Raw genomic sequence first — 17,317 nt, forward strand, 5'->3', positions numbered from 1 at the left:
AGCTAACTGAGTTATAAAGAAACCCAAACCAAATGAAAAACAGTGAGGTTCGGGGTTTTTATTTAATAAGGGAACATTTAAACAGGCAGACTATTCTGTTCATCTGGAGCCTGCCACATGGTAGAAAGCTGGCAGGAAGCATGTTCTGCTGCAGTACTACATAAGCCATGTTTAAAAGGTTAAGTGGGACATGCTCGACATGAATTTCACCCTGCAGAAATGTGAAAATTTGTAGGTATTCATGTCCTCCTCTGTGAAAAGGAATAATCATTATGAACACAGTGCTACTCCACCACTGTGATGTACCACAGCCTATGCAGGTTTTATTGATAATCACTTTTTAGTGAAAGCTCTGAAACACTATGTTGTTTCTCAAGTGGAGCCCAGAGTTTTATTCAGAAACAGACTGCCACATGGAATTTCCTCAGGCAAAATGCTGAATGATGATGGCATCCCCATTTGACTAGGGAAAACATGCAAAATCTGAAATGTTCGTATTCACAGCAGACAATATTGTTCAGCACTAGCATGCTCCTCACACTTTGTTCTGAAACATTACATGGTGTATTTCACCAGAGGAGAAATGGATGCTCCAAAAAATACCTTACCAAGAATGAACATTCATGTGTGAATGACATCACATTTGGACATTTGGGACAGGCTTACACTTAGTTACAAACAATGCAACTATCTAGAACCCAAAGATTTAAGTCTTAAAAGTTTTTACAACACAGACCAAAGCAGATAGCACCTGCCCTTTCTCTACTAGATGACCAAAGTTGCATTACAGCTCCAGGTTCCAATCAATTTCAACTACCACATGATGTATGATCTCGTAGACTATCCTTCCTTAGCAACAAATGACTATCAGACTCAGAAACCCTCCCAACAGGTAGCATAGGAATAGGTACTGACTAGGAGAAAAGTAAATCCTTCACCACTTTGGCTCCTTCCCAAAATAAGGATCAGGAGCTTTTTAATTTCCAGTTGAAATTGCATTTTGCAAGACTTTTTTTTATCCTTTCTGTAAATTCTATGTATAGAGTATGCAGAAAATATACACTGTTTCAACCTGCTACCTGTCCCTCAGGTCTGACCTATCTCAGCATAAAACACTGATACCCTCATGTCAATGGAGTCTGAAACAGAAAGTCAGTTTCTGATCAGGAATGGGGGAGCATCTGAACACATAAAACAGCAAGGAGCTAATAATCAGTTATTATTATAGTTCCTGTTATCATTCTATTTCCTCACAGCCTGACTGTGAAAGCAGAATGGGAGTTCTGCCTCATTCATTAACCTAGAAAGCAATGCAAGATGTACACAAGAAATAAAAAGAGTAAGAAGAATCGAGATGAAGCAGTCTTTGTTTTTAATGAGACAGCTAGCTCTCCCCCATCTTTGGAACCAGTTGAACCAATTACATCTCTTACCTGTATGGTTCCAGAGTCCTGAGGCCATAACACAATGCTTCTTCCCAGGATTCAAGGTTAATACAGGCATCCATGGCACAGTCAAGCATTTTCAGCTGATAGATATTTGTGTCTGGTAGGTGACCCATGTTACTGCTCAAGAGATTCTGGCATCTTGCCAGAACATGCTTCCACTCTGTTATTTGCCTTAGTTAAAGAAATATATTTAATCAAACAAAAATACAAGTTCTAAATGCTGTTTAGTAAGGTGTAAGAGCTACAAAGCATTAAAATAGAAAAGCTGCCACCATTTCAGACTCTGCTACAATTCTTGAAAACACACTTGAACACAGAAGTGGTAGCTTAGGTAACTATGTTTTGCTTACATCTAGCAAAACAATTTCTAAAGAAGGTAGTATTTTAGTAAAAAATGGTAAAAGAAAGATGACAAATTGCAAAGATATTTTAATACACAATAAAATTTCAAATAACTTTTATTTAGGTGCTGAAACATTATTTACTTAAGATACTCCTCCAAATCTTACAGTCAAGGGCAAGAGCCCATGGAAATGCATCTTAAAAATGTTTCAGTGGCTAAAAAAAGAAAATTATGTTTTTATATATTAAATAATGATACATTCTTTTAAGCTGACCAAGATTTTTTTTAAATTCTCATTAAATTAGAACCTTTTCTTGAAATTAAATAATTTTCTTTCTCCTTGAAACAATTATAAAGAGCATTGTGGATTTTTTTCATGTACAGTTGCATGTTTCATGCATGAGAAAGAAAAACATCATAGTTTTATGTCTGACTAGTTGAAGACTAATGAACTAGGCAGTACAGAAGATTTTCACCTCCAATGTCACAAGAAGATTTTTTTGTGAGTTTGGAATAGAGGAAAAGTAACCTGGGGCTTGCATTCACTTTATTTGCTACAAAACACTTATTTCCATTACATTCTACACTGATTCAATTTCTGTGTGGACCAGATTCTTCTCTCTCTGGCCACACCTAAGCTGAACACTTTAAGAATTTTCAGTTTTAAAATGAGTACTGTCATCTGTGACTGCACTCATGGGAGTCCCAGAATGCAAGCTGTCTAAACACCAAAAAGACACCACACACACCAGTAAGAACAAATGAAATAAAGAAAAAATTAGACTTATAGTAAGAGAAGTAATAACATTGATTGTTATTACTTTCCATACAATCAGTTCAAGGAAGTCCGGCAGTTATCTTCACAACATTACTGAAAGTACTATTCACACTAATCCAAGGATGAGTTTAAAGTGTACAGTGTGAACCTGTGATGAAGTAATTAGTCCTTCTTGAACATGGGAATATTTACCCACTTAAATTTAAGAATGTGACCACTACGTGGTTGGGCCAGGATTTATAGCATGGTTGTTACAAGGCTAAACTAATTATTTGTGAATTGCTCTCATGCCCTTGGATTGAAAGAACCATATAAGGGAAGGAATGTGTTATTATAATTGCACCTTAACCTTTATATCTCTGGCAAACATCCATGTATTCTTTACAACCGATTAAGGGCAGACAAACAGAAGAGTGGGGGATATTATTTCCACTTGATACAATTTTTGTAGAAAGTACAAAGCACTGACATTTTTGAAAGATTACCATTTTAGCTGATGCATAGTCTGTCTGCTCTTACTTCTTGTTATTCTGCTTTGTTCACTGACTAGCATCTAATAACAGATGTGCTTTATAACAAAACCTGTTGGGACCAAATTCGTAGGTATGTAAATTACAACTTAGAAAACTCTCTGTCAGCTGCAACAGGACAAAAGAGAAGCTGCCTATCCTGTATCTGCCCAAGACTAGAGGAGGACTGCCTCAAGCAGACGCTCTCTAACTGTAGATTTACCATTACAACGCTTTATCAGTTATAATCAGTAAGCCAGATTGTGGGAGTCACAAACTTTTTCAACTGTAGAAACTGTTGGTTTAATTTGTTAAAAAAATGACATTTGCAGAAACTAATAAGTATGTGCCTCAGTCAGCCAGGAAGGTTTTCTACTCATTATTGGCAAGTGGGCAAAAGTCAAGTTCCCTCTTCAGGTACTGCACTTGCCAATGCATGTCAATTAGCACTGGTATTGTGGTGCAATGGAAGGGAAGATGACATATTTCAAATAGCCCATGACTGAGAACAGAAGCTGAACAGACAACAAGAACAGATTTTTTTCAACCAGTACTGTTACCTTATACTATGATGTATTTGATTAATTTTTAAGTATCAGTTAAATCAGTAATCTTACTTAAAGACCTTAGTAAACTTAATTAGGTACAATTTATCCTGTAATTAAATATAGGAACATTAAATAGGACCAGTATTGTGACTCCATAGTTTTGGTATAAAAAATATTGCAACTTAAGGTTGTGTACCTATAATTTAACTTTCACGTTAAAATATAGCCCCTGAAATAAAACTGAATGCCTGAAGGTCTATTTCAGTATTGTCTGTCTCAATCCAGTGATGACAGAGGAACTTTAGACAGACTAGAAACCATACAAAAATTAAAGTAAGATGAGATGAGTGTTTCTCCTTTGCTCATGAATGAATCTCTCTGGATTAGAAATAAACAAACTCGGTTGTGTAGGTTTTTTTCTTTTTTTGCACAATAAGAATTGTAATCACTTGTTTCCAGCCTGGAATAACACTATGTAAACCTGATTTCATGCTGCCAAAAAGGAGTACTGGAAGATTAAATTCTCTCTAGGCTGAGAGAAAGCCCATGTTTCTAAAATGGTAAGACATCTTGCCACAATAAGCCAAGTTCACAGTCAGAAAAATTCCACTGAATAGACCAAGATAAGAGAGAGATCAGTATACCCATAGTATTCCAGTAAAAATCTCCATCTCTCTTCTGCTCATCTTTTCTTGGTTGTTGCTTTTCACTAATTTCTTTAATTGGATTGAATATCTACATGACAGCCATTAGGCTCCAGTTCTGTTTATTAGTGCAAGATCATCTCATTCAATTTGCTTAATTATAAATTATTATTATAACTTATTATAATGATTCTATAATGTCTGCTGTGAAAATAATTTAACAACCTTTTTTCTATTTAAAAGTGGATTTATATGAAGCAGTGCAATGTTAGAAATCCAAACTTGAATGAAAATATCCCTTTACATCCTAAGTAGCTACTATCCCTTCCATGAAGCAGTTCCAGTCCAGGTAATCAGAGACTATAGTAATACAATTATGAATAGTACCCATTTTAAACATCAAATGACTTAAAAACATTAAAATAAAAAGAATGAAAATGTAAGTAAATTAATCTCAAGAGATGAATTGCATACTAAGGGGCTTTCTAGATTATTTTCACAACTGAATGACAAACTGTGGCATGTCACTGAAAGGATACCTTCTTTTGATTTTGGATATCTCACTTTATTTACAGTGTCTTTGACTTCTTTCCAGGCATGCTCTTCACCGGCCAGTTTCTCAGAATCCTGGTTAATTGAAACAAATGCATTTAATGAGAAAAACAGTAAAATGAGAATATGTAGTAATGATGAAAAACAGGGTAAAAAGATTTCACTGCTAAAAGCTATTTGTAGAGACTATATTGCTATCATTTCACCTGGCAATCATACTCACCCTGTGTTTGGAAGTAAATGAGACAATCTAAAGAAAAATGAATGTAAACTTGGAAACATTAAATTCTCAGATGAGATATTAAGTTTGCAACAAAAACTATGATCAATCAGAAAAGAGAAATAATAGCGTGTGAATTTTACTATTAAAACACATTGAGAAGATCAAATTCTTTCAAAGGCCTTCTATCTAATACTTCACAGACCCTCAGGCATACTGTATAAAAGATTTAGCAAATAATTTTGATTAACTGTGTGGTGATTATAGAGTCTTTACAAAAAGTGGAAGGCTACTTTCATCCGTTACAGTTATGAACATGAGCTTACAGGAGAAGTCAACGACTCAGAAAAAGCTGAACTTTGGTTTAATAACTCACTGCTATAGGGAACTTTCTTCCCTATTCCATTGGATTCTACAAACAGCTATATTTTCCCATTGCTTTGTCATAAAGAAAGCAAAAATGATTAATGGCTACAGCAGTAAGGAGAAAGTTTCCCTTTTCAACTCTTTAGCAGTGACTAACTGCATCTTAGGTAAACCACTCAGAACAAATTTATTAAAGCATCTACAGACACAGTTATGTATCTTAAGAGATTTCCAAAAGCATCTAGATATTTGATTTCCATTGTTATAGCACTTAAATACCTCTACAAATCTGGCCTGTAAGACACTGAAGTTCATTACCTATCTTTCCTTATGAAAGGCCCTACTACTTCCAAAAGAGTTTTTTAAAGTGCAAAGTCTTGCAGGAATATTTTAGAAATACAGTTCTAAAAAGATCAACCCTCAGCAGGGGTGGAGGCCTGCAGATGAACAGAGAAGGTGTATTAAAACCAAGCACTTTGTAACCAACAGATGCTCACTGGGCATCAGTTGCATTTTCCACTGAAAATCCTGTAATCTGTAACTACCTAGAATTGCATAATTTTCTTATCCCACTGTTCCTTTTTCAGAACAGAAAATATTTACAGTGAGAATCAGCACTTAGTTTCGGATTTAATTTGCAGTTTTGTCTTTCCATCTGCTTCATGAAACTGCAGACCTCTGTGTATTCCTGGGATGATTAAATCAAGATTAAACTGAGATAGTTCTCAGCTGCCCTACCATTCTGTAGGGTCTTACAAGGAGGGTGGTATGACCTCACTGCATTTTGAACATGTACTTCCTCTACAATCAGTTCTCTGATCAAAATAATCATCTGGAAATAATTTTGTGCAGAGATGAATTTGCCACCAGAAGCCATAAGGTGAATGTTAGGACAAACAAGCTCATACTGCAGAAATTTTGTCACTGGAGTTAATGTACCTACCCAGCCCTCTTACAGCTTTGCAAAAGATGTATGCTGAATCTCTTAGCATCCATGTAACCTCTACGAATTTCTATGAGACTACATCTACTTCTGAACATAGCCTGTTAACCTGTAGCAATCTCTCTAAAATGTCTTTGTGGATCAACTGCTGCTCACTGATTGATCAAAAAAAATAAATCTCGCCTGTAAGATGCTAATAATGATGTCTGTGAAATTTTAGGTTTAAGGAGCTACCAAAACAGAAAAATTGTCTTAAGCTATCTTTTCTCACTGGCCCAGGCATCATTCTCAGTGTTTCTCTAATATGGTGTAAGCCTAAAACCTCAGAAACATGGGAACTGAGAGAGATTTGTAAGTGAAAAAAGGAAAAAAACTACACACCAAGGCCAATAACTGATGCATCATTAGGGCTCACTTCGCACAGAGCAAGACTGATGGATGAATCAGACTGAAGTGTTCACTCACATGGGATTAATCTTCCTCTGTCTAGTGCAGCCTTTCAAAATGCTTTCCATTATCTTCTAGCATTTCTCTGACAACACAAAGCAGTGCAAGGCTGGAGTTTCCTCTAACCTTTAAACTAGTGCACAGGGTTAAGTCTATGCTGGCTTCATATCCAGGTAGAGAATACAGAGTGTCTGTTGGACCAGTAATCTCCCAGCCCTCTCTAGATTCACAGTCTTTATCCCTTTTGTAAGAGAGTTTAGGATGGAGGGAAGCTCTGGGGAGGATTTAAGTCATAGGTTTCAATGAGATGTTTCCTGTGTTCTCAAGATGAGGCATTTTGGGGATTGGCTGACATAAGAACAAGGAAAAACATGGCTAGCTGGGCACTTCACACCTCTGTTCTTCATCAGATTTCCATCCATGAAAGAAGTCCAGTCCCTTCCTAAACACTAGTTCAAGACATGGAAGCTGCTTCCAAATAGGCAGGCCAAGCAGGGGCTGCAAAACAACTAGGAGAGCCTGTCACCAGGAACAATTCTGCCTTGCAGCCTAATAAGCTCTTTCCAAGTAAGTTGTTTCTCTGCCTTGGACAGCACCTTGGAAGTCATGGCTATGTGATACGATTAAGCCAGCTAAAAATACAAAGTTGCCTTGGGGTTGGAATTATGAAAATAATTGAAGTGATAATTAGTTACACTGAACTGCTTAATTTAATTTAAGAGCATGACATTAACAACTATGGGATATACAGCTTTCCATGGAGTAACACCTATTCAAAGTATCACTTTTCAGAACATGTTCCCAGTCAAACCTCCAGGTGTGCAGACACAATAAAGGAATCACAGAATCACAGAGTATGCTGAGTTGGAAGGGACCCACAAGGATCATCAAGTCAAACCCTCAGCCCTGCACAGGACCATCCCTAAGAGTCACACCATGTACCTGGAAGACACGGGTTTTTTTCATCTCTAGAAACGAAGAACACCAGCTGAAGAAAAGGAAGAGGTTTTTGAAAAAGAAGGAAGAGTTAGTAACTTTTGCCTGATTATTTTCCTTATTTCTAACATTGACAGTAAACACAAGGGTTTGATCCTCAGAACAACAAAATATTTTTGTTTTGGTCCAAAAAATAATTAGACCAGATAATTTAGTCTCAAAAATGCATGACAACCTTATGACAGTTGAAACTGGCATGCTTTATGGTTCAGCTTTTGCACATAGAAACGTGCTGGAGAAAACCAAGACTAGAAGCGTTGAAAACTCTTGGGGAAAGCAGAAAAGACAGCTGCATCACATGCTTTTCTATGGCAAGAAGACACTGCAATACTCTTAACACAGGTACAAGCCATTCGAGGTAGAAGTGCCACTGGATCTGCTAACTGAATCCATAGTTCAGGGCACAAAGAATTCAAAAATTACTTATTTTGAACAATTATTCTGGATGGGAAAGGGTTCTAGTACCTGCTTTCCCCTTACTCCAAGCATCTGCAGAGAAAACTTGTTCATTAAAAGGTGAGTTAAGACGCAACAACAACATTTCAATTTCATCCCTCCATTCTTCCAATACTGTGGCAGGTGCTGCTACAGCTTTCTTGATAAAAGACATCTGGGGATTCATCTCTTTATACTGAAGCTTTCTGGAAATCTCTGTGGACTACACATCCCTGATTAATTAGATCTGTGCTTCTAATGCTCTAGATGAAAAAATTTCCAATTATATTCAGTTCTTCTTGTAAAACAGACCATAAGCTGAACTTCACACCTGACACTTTTCACTTTCACATCTTCTTGAATTTACAGTACATAAAACATGAAGGCCCACCTCCATAATTCCACCAGAGAAAATTCTGTCCTTGAAATCTTTTTGGCTCTTCAAGGTGGGCAAATGCCAAATATTTTGTAAAGCAAAATCTTCCTGCCATAAAGAATCATTTTTCCTCCCCCAAATTTCACTACTGAGAAAGTTTGCTCTATAAAGGATTCAATAATGAGATTAATTTTTTAAAAAAATATTTGCTTGAATAGCATAATTTCTATAGATTTTAGATCAGAACAACATTAGTTGTTGTTTTTCTTTAGAATACTTCCAGCTTTCATATCCAATGATTCTCCACAGTTTTAAATTTGTAGCTACTCATTGAAAACTTCTTTCAGGAGCCTGAGAATGGACATGATCAGCTCTGCCCAGTGCATCCTGTAAATGCTCATAAAAATAGTTTGTCATACAATATACCACTAAATATCAATATTTGCTTTAAATATTACTGTTTTGGTTCTGTTAGTGACACTTGTAAAAATGGAATTATAACCACTCATAACAAAGAATTAATGAAAGAGAGAGAAATAAGAAAACTGGAGGGTATTTGATGAGGATTGTAATCTATTTAAAGAATGATCAAATATAAAATGTTATGCCGTTCTCATTTGAAGTGATAGGAAGATTTATTACAAAAGCATCATCTCCTGAAACAAGTACAGACATCAGCCACCACAGAAATAAGCATTTGAAACAATCACCTGTTCCATTCTCTACTATTCTTTTCCCATTTTCTTTCTAAGAATTAGTTCTTTCTCTACCTCTTCTGCTATTTAAGTGTCCTGAACACATGCTATCCTTAAGGGAACTCTCCTTAAAAAGGAGTATAATCTTCAAAGTACAGATAAATGTTTCCTTTCTGCTCCTTTACACCGCTACTCCTTCCCAGACTACTCTTCTGTTTCTTATACTTCCTAAGAGTGTTCCCTGTCTATTAATTTCAGGCACCACTGCTTTTATACACTGTTTTAGCAATCACTGTTCTTTCCTATCCCAGTATTTAAAATCTGGACTGCTAAAAGATTCCCACATGGACAGCGTGTCCTCTGAGAGAAGGTATCCCTCGTACCAAAACAAGCACATGCCAACCAGTAAGCATCACTGCCCTCTCTGCCCAAATGTGCTCCCACAACCCCAGGACTGCTCATCTGTAATGCACTGCATCTCCAAAACTCTCATGAACATTGGAAAGATTGATTAAGGGCTCGTTGTTCTTTCACACTTAGGCTACAGGATAGAAAATAAAAAATGGATTTTCTGTCCTCTCTACAAAATTCATCTTTCTCCTTCTCCCAGAAGGAAAGAAACAAGAGAGAAACAAGCCAAAGATCGTCCACAGTGAGGAACCATGAAGCTGTCCTCGCCTCCCTCCACAGAAGGGAGAAGTGCTGACTGGGAACTCCAAACAGTAAGCAACCCCTATATCTCTTTTTCCCCTTTCGAGCATTCCTCCTACTAGAAATACGTCCAAAGACATCTTCACTCTGTGTCTATTTTCTGTATTCAGGTATCCAGTCCCACATTGGCAGAAATAAGCAAAGCTTCGTAGGAGGTATTGGAGTTCCAGGCTGCCCTGAGAGAAGTAAAAATAAGGACTAAAGTTTTCCCTGACCAGTATCTTCTCTTAACCACCAGTAAAAGTCAGTTTTACAAGGGTAAAAACCTTTAAACTATAGTTCAAGTTGAAATTAGCAGTCTAATATTGGGTATGATACTTTTGCAAGAAAGAAAAATCACACTAAATAATAATTTTAGTTTTTTCTGGACACAAAATCTATTACTATATAATGATAATCCTGAGAGAAAGTAGCACATAACTCTGTTCTTGTTCTCTTTTTTGTGGAAGCTCTAAAAATATCTTCAAAAAGGAAAGTTTTCTGAACTTCAATATTCTAACTCTTTAAAAGCTACAGATACCTCAAATACCTGAACATTTCATAGAAATTGCTGACCATTGCTTAATTTCTAAAAACTTAAGTGGCAACTACAGATGTTAATCTGACAAAACAATTCTGACCAACTTGACAGGTTCAAATCAAAAGAGGTTTTCTTAGGTTTTTTTCCAAGAAAGTGTCGAGGAGCTCAAACACATTTAAATAAGGGCACGACATTTTAGAGCAGTTCTCTGATACATTATGCTCTGAAAGCATAAATAACAATTTTCTATTTCTGGTTCTATCTAAAAGTTCATCAACTACTGAATGCATGTTTCTAGTAAACTCAGTAACTCATTTTCTTATACTAGGTAGCAAAAGAAAAACATTAAATGAGTAAAGACACTGCAGATCTTCTGAACTTTCACTTTCAGAAAGATGAAGAAAATGTTAGAAAATGTGATATTGAAGCTGTTATATTGCAGCTAGACTAAATTTCTGATTTGAGTGCTTCAGAGCAAAGAGGGTATAAGGGCCTGATGGGCAATCACAGGGGCACAAAGCTACAGGCACAGAAAGAGAAAGGACACTTGAGTGCTTTCCTGAAATATCTGAGGTCATTTGCTATGAAACATTTTCTGGATAAAGTTTAAACTCCAAATCAAAGACTCCTCATCTCTTATTATGAGAGCTGTGGCTTACAGAAGCCTATAGCTTCAGTTGGGGATTCACTCACCTTCACTCTTGTGAATGGACTTTGTTAAGAACCACATGTATGTGAAAACCTCAGTGCACAGAGTCCTGTCATGATTCCAGATTTACATACGATTTCTGAAGTTTTAAAAGTTCCCCTGCCTTTTTCCATGAAAAATAATGCCAGGTCCAAAAATGCCAGTTCAACTACTCTTTCCAAACCACATAAGATTGTCCTCACCAGGAGCTGAGTTGTCAGAAAAGAAGACCTTTTCTGTCATATGGCTCTGAAGAGGGTGGGTGGGACACATGGCACATTCCAAAGCTACTCTGTTTGCAGATAAAAACAACACTGTATTCCCTGTGAGGCTATTGGGAGGGGGTGAACCCAACTTTTGAACAAATTGAATTTGTACTTTCTGGTTTTGAACTCTGAAAGTAAAATAGGACACACTGCAGTTGGATGCCATATTGCATCTGTGCAGTACATTGCTCAGTATTAGGCAGGCTGCATTACCTCACATAATCGATATCATCTCTTCATAGGTTACTGATTCTGGTGTCTGGAAGTGCATAAGAATGGCACAGGCTAATAATACTCTTAATCATGTAGGTATTGGAAAATGTAACAGTTGTTCACACCATTCATGTTTAAGTGCTCTACTTAGGCATTGAAATAAAGATGAAGGTTTCCCCAGACCCCGCATACAAATAGTGCAAAAAGGCAAGCACTTTCACAGGGTATGAATAACCTTCCCTTAACATTATCCAACTTGGTTACACCATTATAATATTTACCCAGAAATTTGAAAAAGATATCAAAAACAGCTGTGGGAAATTTATTAAAATGAGATGCCTTCAATAAATAGATAATTAAGATCAGCAAGTCTATTTTAGGAAGTCATTTTAATTTAATAAAATTAAATGAGACTAAGATAAGTTTATCCCAATAACATCTCAGATTTAATTAAGACTTAAAGTATAAGGTAAGAGAAGCAACCAGACAAACAATTCTCCACCTCTTTGGCTGCAAGTCCATTATCTGTCAGGTTCACAAGTTCAGATTTACACTGTAGCTGTCTGGGGTTCTGCTGAAATAAATCATAGCTCTAGATCCCCATTTCTGATGTTGAACATGTGTTCTATCTTTGTATTTACCAGGCAATTCCAGTTACTCTGTATTATTTACCTGTCCTAATAAATGTTTATTATTCTCTCAGTCTTTTTCATCCATTAACTTTACTGGCAATGATTTTGAAATTACTTCCACTTCATTCATGAAAATGCTGGGTACACGAGAAATGGGGTTATTATGGACACACTTTGAAACTATCTGGTAAGCATTATATATAACTGATGATTATGGTGATTTAGTATTTAAGTGTGTTGTCAGAAAAATCTTTAGAGTATATTATATTTAGAGTGCATATATATAAATTCCTGTAGTAAGACAAAATACACTGAAAAAGCTCAAATATTTCATTAGTCTTGACTATCACAGCCCAATGGAACTTCTTTGAGACCAATAAGGATCAGAGATCAAGTCTTCTTATTATTAGAGCTTTTCTGATTTACATCCACTCTTTGTGATAAAAATCTCAGTAAATAACACCACAGACAGTATTTTCTCTCTCAAAAAGCAGTATAAAAGGATGCTAGGTTACTTAGGAAAAAAATGAGATAGTATCTAAAGAGATCTGTCAAAATATAAATAAACAGGGCTAAGCAGCTAAACTACATCATATCGTCTTGTTACCTGGAGCCTCTTCAAACGAAAGGCACATGTATTGAACACATTCTGAAATCATTTCAGTTAAGTGTTGGTCATCCTGGTTGCTGGCCAAAACATTTTCCATATGTATTTTCACAATTAGGTCCCTTAAATACTATTACTCTTTTTGGTGATAAAGGAGGCAAAATTACACAAGGGCTATCCTTGTGTCCCACACAGCTCAGGCTCCTGGGGATGAGTGACACTTTGCAGGCCCAGGACCTCAATGCCTGCTCCCAGTCAAGATGATGGAAATTGCATGAGCAACAGGACTGAGCTTTGTGTCTGTAACAGCACTGCCTTTATAAACCTCCCTTTTCAGGAGCTTAAAGCTGACTGCACAATTCCCATCCAAACTGCAGAGGCTACAAGCAGAAATAAAAATTGATTGGATGATGGGAAAAGCAATAAATAAAAGTTCACTATTTATCAACTCATAAAAGCCAGAGGAAGGGAGGAAAAGCAAAGGAAACTACTTACAGCTTAGCATAAATGAAACAGGGCCTTATGCCAGATCATCCAAAAATTCCTGTCACATTTGTAATTCCATTGTAATTTCCAGCATCAGTCCAAAAATAAACCCTGTGGGAAATTCACTTACCTGGGGAAGGATACTGTTCAACCTAATCCCTAGCAAACGTGAAGCTGGTATTTCGCAAACTGTCGTAGTCATTACACATTTTTTAAAGCAATCTCTAGGTCTCTCTTACCACACAAACTGTCAGTTATATGGTAAATCTGCTTTATTTCTTAATTCTGCAACCTGTGGAGACATATAGTGTCACTGAGTGCATTTAGTGGCTCAAAATAGACATGCAGGTCCAAAATCCTCAGAATATTTAGGTATTCACAATGCATAATCCAATCCACATTCATCAGTGCATTGAAATATGCACTTAAGTTTAAAAGCATGTATAAATCCCATTAAAGTTAATACTTATGCAAATAACTAAAAACTTAACACTAAGTAGAAGTGTAGTTACTTGTGTATCAAAGTTCAGTTTATGCTTCTGTGATTTGAAGAGTTTGTGCCCATTGAATTATTGGTTCAAACTGAAGAGATACTGACATTAAGTTAGACATTTATTTTTCAACACTAATATCAAAACAATTTAATATCTTAATGCATAATATATCTCATGATAAAATTGTAGTTGTAGTAATTATGTTTTTTAGCGTACACTGCAATGCAAAAAACCAGTATTTACTTCAGCATATGCTTTCTGAATGAATGAGTACAAAATACAGGAATTTGATTGTGTAGCAAAGTACATGCAACATGATTAAGATCATACACTGTTGATCAGTCTACTATAAACCTTAAAATATTTAGTGCTTCTCAAAAGTTAAAAGTGGCAATTCCTAGAGCACTGATACAAATTGATTGCCTAACTCACCAGCACGTTTCTTGAATATTCAGTGTCAATACTCAAATCCACACTCTCCAGTCTCCAAGTTTTTTAAAGTCATGAATAAAAAAGGTTGAATTAATTTTTTACAACTGCAGTTCTTCCTCTAGAATTTTGCCAACAAATTTGACTGCCTACTATACGAGTATTAGTTTAATATAATCAAAGAAGAGGTTTGTAAATAGCTTTAGAAGATATTGTACAGTGTTTTAGTAACTTCAAGAACTTCTACTTTAGAGAATTATCATTGACTATCCTCTTACTAAAACAAATTTAAACCAGTAAAGGTTCTTCCAGCGTTTAAGGGAAGCAGTTAGAAGCATTCTATAAGGCAAATGTGTGCTTGAAACAGTTTCCATACCTTTCTAGCACTCTATTGTTCTGATTCAATAATATGGACATTTTAGTCATTGCCACAAAAAATAGAAAGAGAGTGGAAAGGACATTCTCAAAAATGTCATAATGTCATGGAAGCTATTATAAGACCCTTGAATATTTCTCAGGGCCTTTATTTACTGTTTGGATAGCTATCATGCAGCTGGTTCCTATTGACTGCCAGTGTTGTGAGTATATACATGCCTCAACAATCAATGGTGATCAGCCAAGGTGATTCAAAGCAAAGGGAGGTAGCCTACATCACAAAACATATGCTGAAAGTTAGACATCTTGACTTACCTGAGAGCAACTGTTAAAGGGATCTGATGCAACAACATAATTTGGTGAGATATAATCTATATTGGATTTCTAATTTTCCAAAACAGTTCACAGTAGTAGTAATTTTTCCTCCTGATAAGTACTCTCCCATAAGTACTTCACTGACTAAAACCAGACAAACTGTTCTCCTAACATGTTTTTCCCAGTCAAATGAATGAGTGTTGCTCTGACAAGCATGTTATCTCAAACCTTTCTTCTTAAAATATCTTTTGCAGGTCAGGGTTTGGGGGAGGGGAGAAGCAGGTCACTTCATATGGATCCCTACCTTCATTAACCAACTACAATTTACTAGTAACTGAACTTCACAGTATCTTTCTCCACTATACCATATGCCTATAGATTTAAACTACTGTATTTTTGGGCAGTAGCTGGAATTAAGTCAAAAGGTTTCAAAACTCAGAAGGATTTAAGTTATACACTAGAAATACTCTGAGAATAAAAATTGTCTAGATATTGTCAAAGGAAGTGCAGGAGCTTTAGTTTATATCCAACAGTTGTCAGCACTGGCTAAGATAAAGATTCATACCATAAGCAATATGACACAGCAACATATGTTTCTTAATGACAGTGTTCAGATAAATCCTGGGCAGAACTGTGATACACTGTTTCACTACAGTCCCCAGTTCAAATCACTTTTTATGGCAAAATCAACAGCTTTCATAAAATTCCCTCAGCAATCCTGTGGAAAATAGCAGGACATCCTACAATGGGTCATCAAATTATAAAGTCCTCTGCTGTAGCTCATGTGGCTGGAATAAATACAGCCTTTTCAAGCCTGATTTTCAAGTCTTTTAGAGAAAAGAAAGTTCCTATTCATGCCTTAAAATAAAGCTCACAAATACAAAATTTGTAACTACAGCTTTATGGCACTGTTGTGATATTAATTGAATTAATAGCAAGAAACTTGTATGACACACTGCTTATCATAGCAATTTTTCGATCCAAAGCATTCAGTCTGCAGTTTTACAGTCTCAAAAGTTATAGGCTTCCTTGTTGTTCAAATGAGTTCATTCTTGCTGTAATAGGCCTCATAGGATATTAGTTGGGCCTGCCACTGGTTTAAGCACTGAAGAGCATGATTCTGTCTTTCTCAACCTATGATGCTTCCTACAAATTCAGCCAGAGCCTCAAACTTTGAATTATTACACTGTCAAAAAGAAATTAGAATGAATTCATGATACCTGATGAACTTGCCACAGGGTCCTAAATCAGTCAATCAACCTTTGAAAAAGAAAATGAAATATAAAATTTGGCTTGCAAAGAGTGTTTGAAAATTTAGAGGCAGCTGATAGGAAAGCCATCTTTCTTAATTTAATAAGCCTAGAGTGAAAGATGCATTTCCACAATGTGGCATGGGAAATGACAATGTGAGTCTTTGCAGTAAGTTTCATACTGAGATATACTAAAGAATAATTAATCCTTTTAATATAACTTTTAATATAATGGGCATTTCAGCATCTGTTTTATGGCAGGAGATATGAAATAGGGCTGCACATTACTTAACAGAGATCACAAAACAAATAGTAGCAAAAGAAAACAACCACCATCAGGTATTGCATGTGTAATATATTGCTCACTAAATAGGCATATCTTCAAAATTGTCCCTGTATGTTCCACACGTACCTGTGCACATATACATATATGCACACAATATTGCTTTTCCCACTAAAACCTATGCTTATCCAGTGTAGATACATGTCCACTTCATCACAAAAAGCAATTACAGTGAAATGGGTCACAGAATACACTGTTCTTCCAAGACAGACAGGCTAAGGAGATGGTTTAGTTCAAAGATTTAATGACAGGCAGATTACCAGGTTAAAATCTGGACTACTAGATTAAACTTCCCCCCAGATTTTTTTAACCTATCTTGGACCCATATGAAGTAAAACCATGATCATACTTCAGGGCCCTATGTGCACAAGTCTGCTTAACACAACCATTCATGATTCCTCTCCTCTCCTCTGATTGGAATTATCAGAAAACTAGGACAACAAACAGAGTAATGAAGCTAATTTTACCAAGCATTTACACCTACTGTATATGTAGTATTTCATTCTAGTGATTTCCAGGCATTGAATGGACAGTAATTGATATCAGAAAAAATATACTGTAAGAAAGTTAAGATTTATTAGCACAATTTTTTGGCTGAGGAAAATAAAAAGAAAAACTGCTCAATATCATGAAGTATATAGTATACAAATAGGATGGCACTAAGAGCACAGAATGCACTGATATGAAG

General features: G+C 36.1%; 2 protein-coding genes across 4 annotated transcripts in view; one reads left to right on the top strand and one right to left on the bottom strand.

Annotated features, from left to right (window-relative positions):
- Window positions 1–17,317, top strand: part of CNST (consortin, connexin sorting protein) — a 668,223-nt gene that overhangs the window by 254,949 nt on the left and 395,957 nt on the right. The window lies entirely within an intron of this gene.
- Window positions 1–17,317, bottom strand: part of SMYD3 (SET and MYND domain containing 3) — a 399,664-nt gene that overhangs the window by 47,196 nt on the left and 335,151 nt on the right. For all 3 annotated transcript variants that reach the window (XM_051783348.1, XM_051783349.1, XM_051783350.1), the window contains 2 exons: window positions 4,810–4,897; window positions 1,434–1,608 (listed from right to left, as the gene is read on the bottom strand). In XM_051783348.1, the coding sequence (XP_051639308.1) occupies window positions 1,434–1,608; window positions 4,810–4,897 (263 nt within the window). The remainder of the gene's footprint in view (window positions 1–1,433; window positions 1,609–4,809; window positions 4,898–17,317) is intronic.

The sequence above is a fragment of the Manacus candei genome, unplaced genomic scaffold (genome assembly GCF_025592945.1).
Source record: "Manacus candei isolate 608988 ecotype Guabito, Panama unplaced genomic scaffold, ASM2559294v1 h1tg000017l, whole genome shotgun sequence".
In the NCBI taxonomy this organism is placed as follows: domain Eukaryota; kingdom Metazoa; phylum Chordata; class Aves; order Passeriformes; family Pipridae; genus Manacus; species Manacus candei.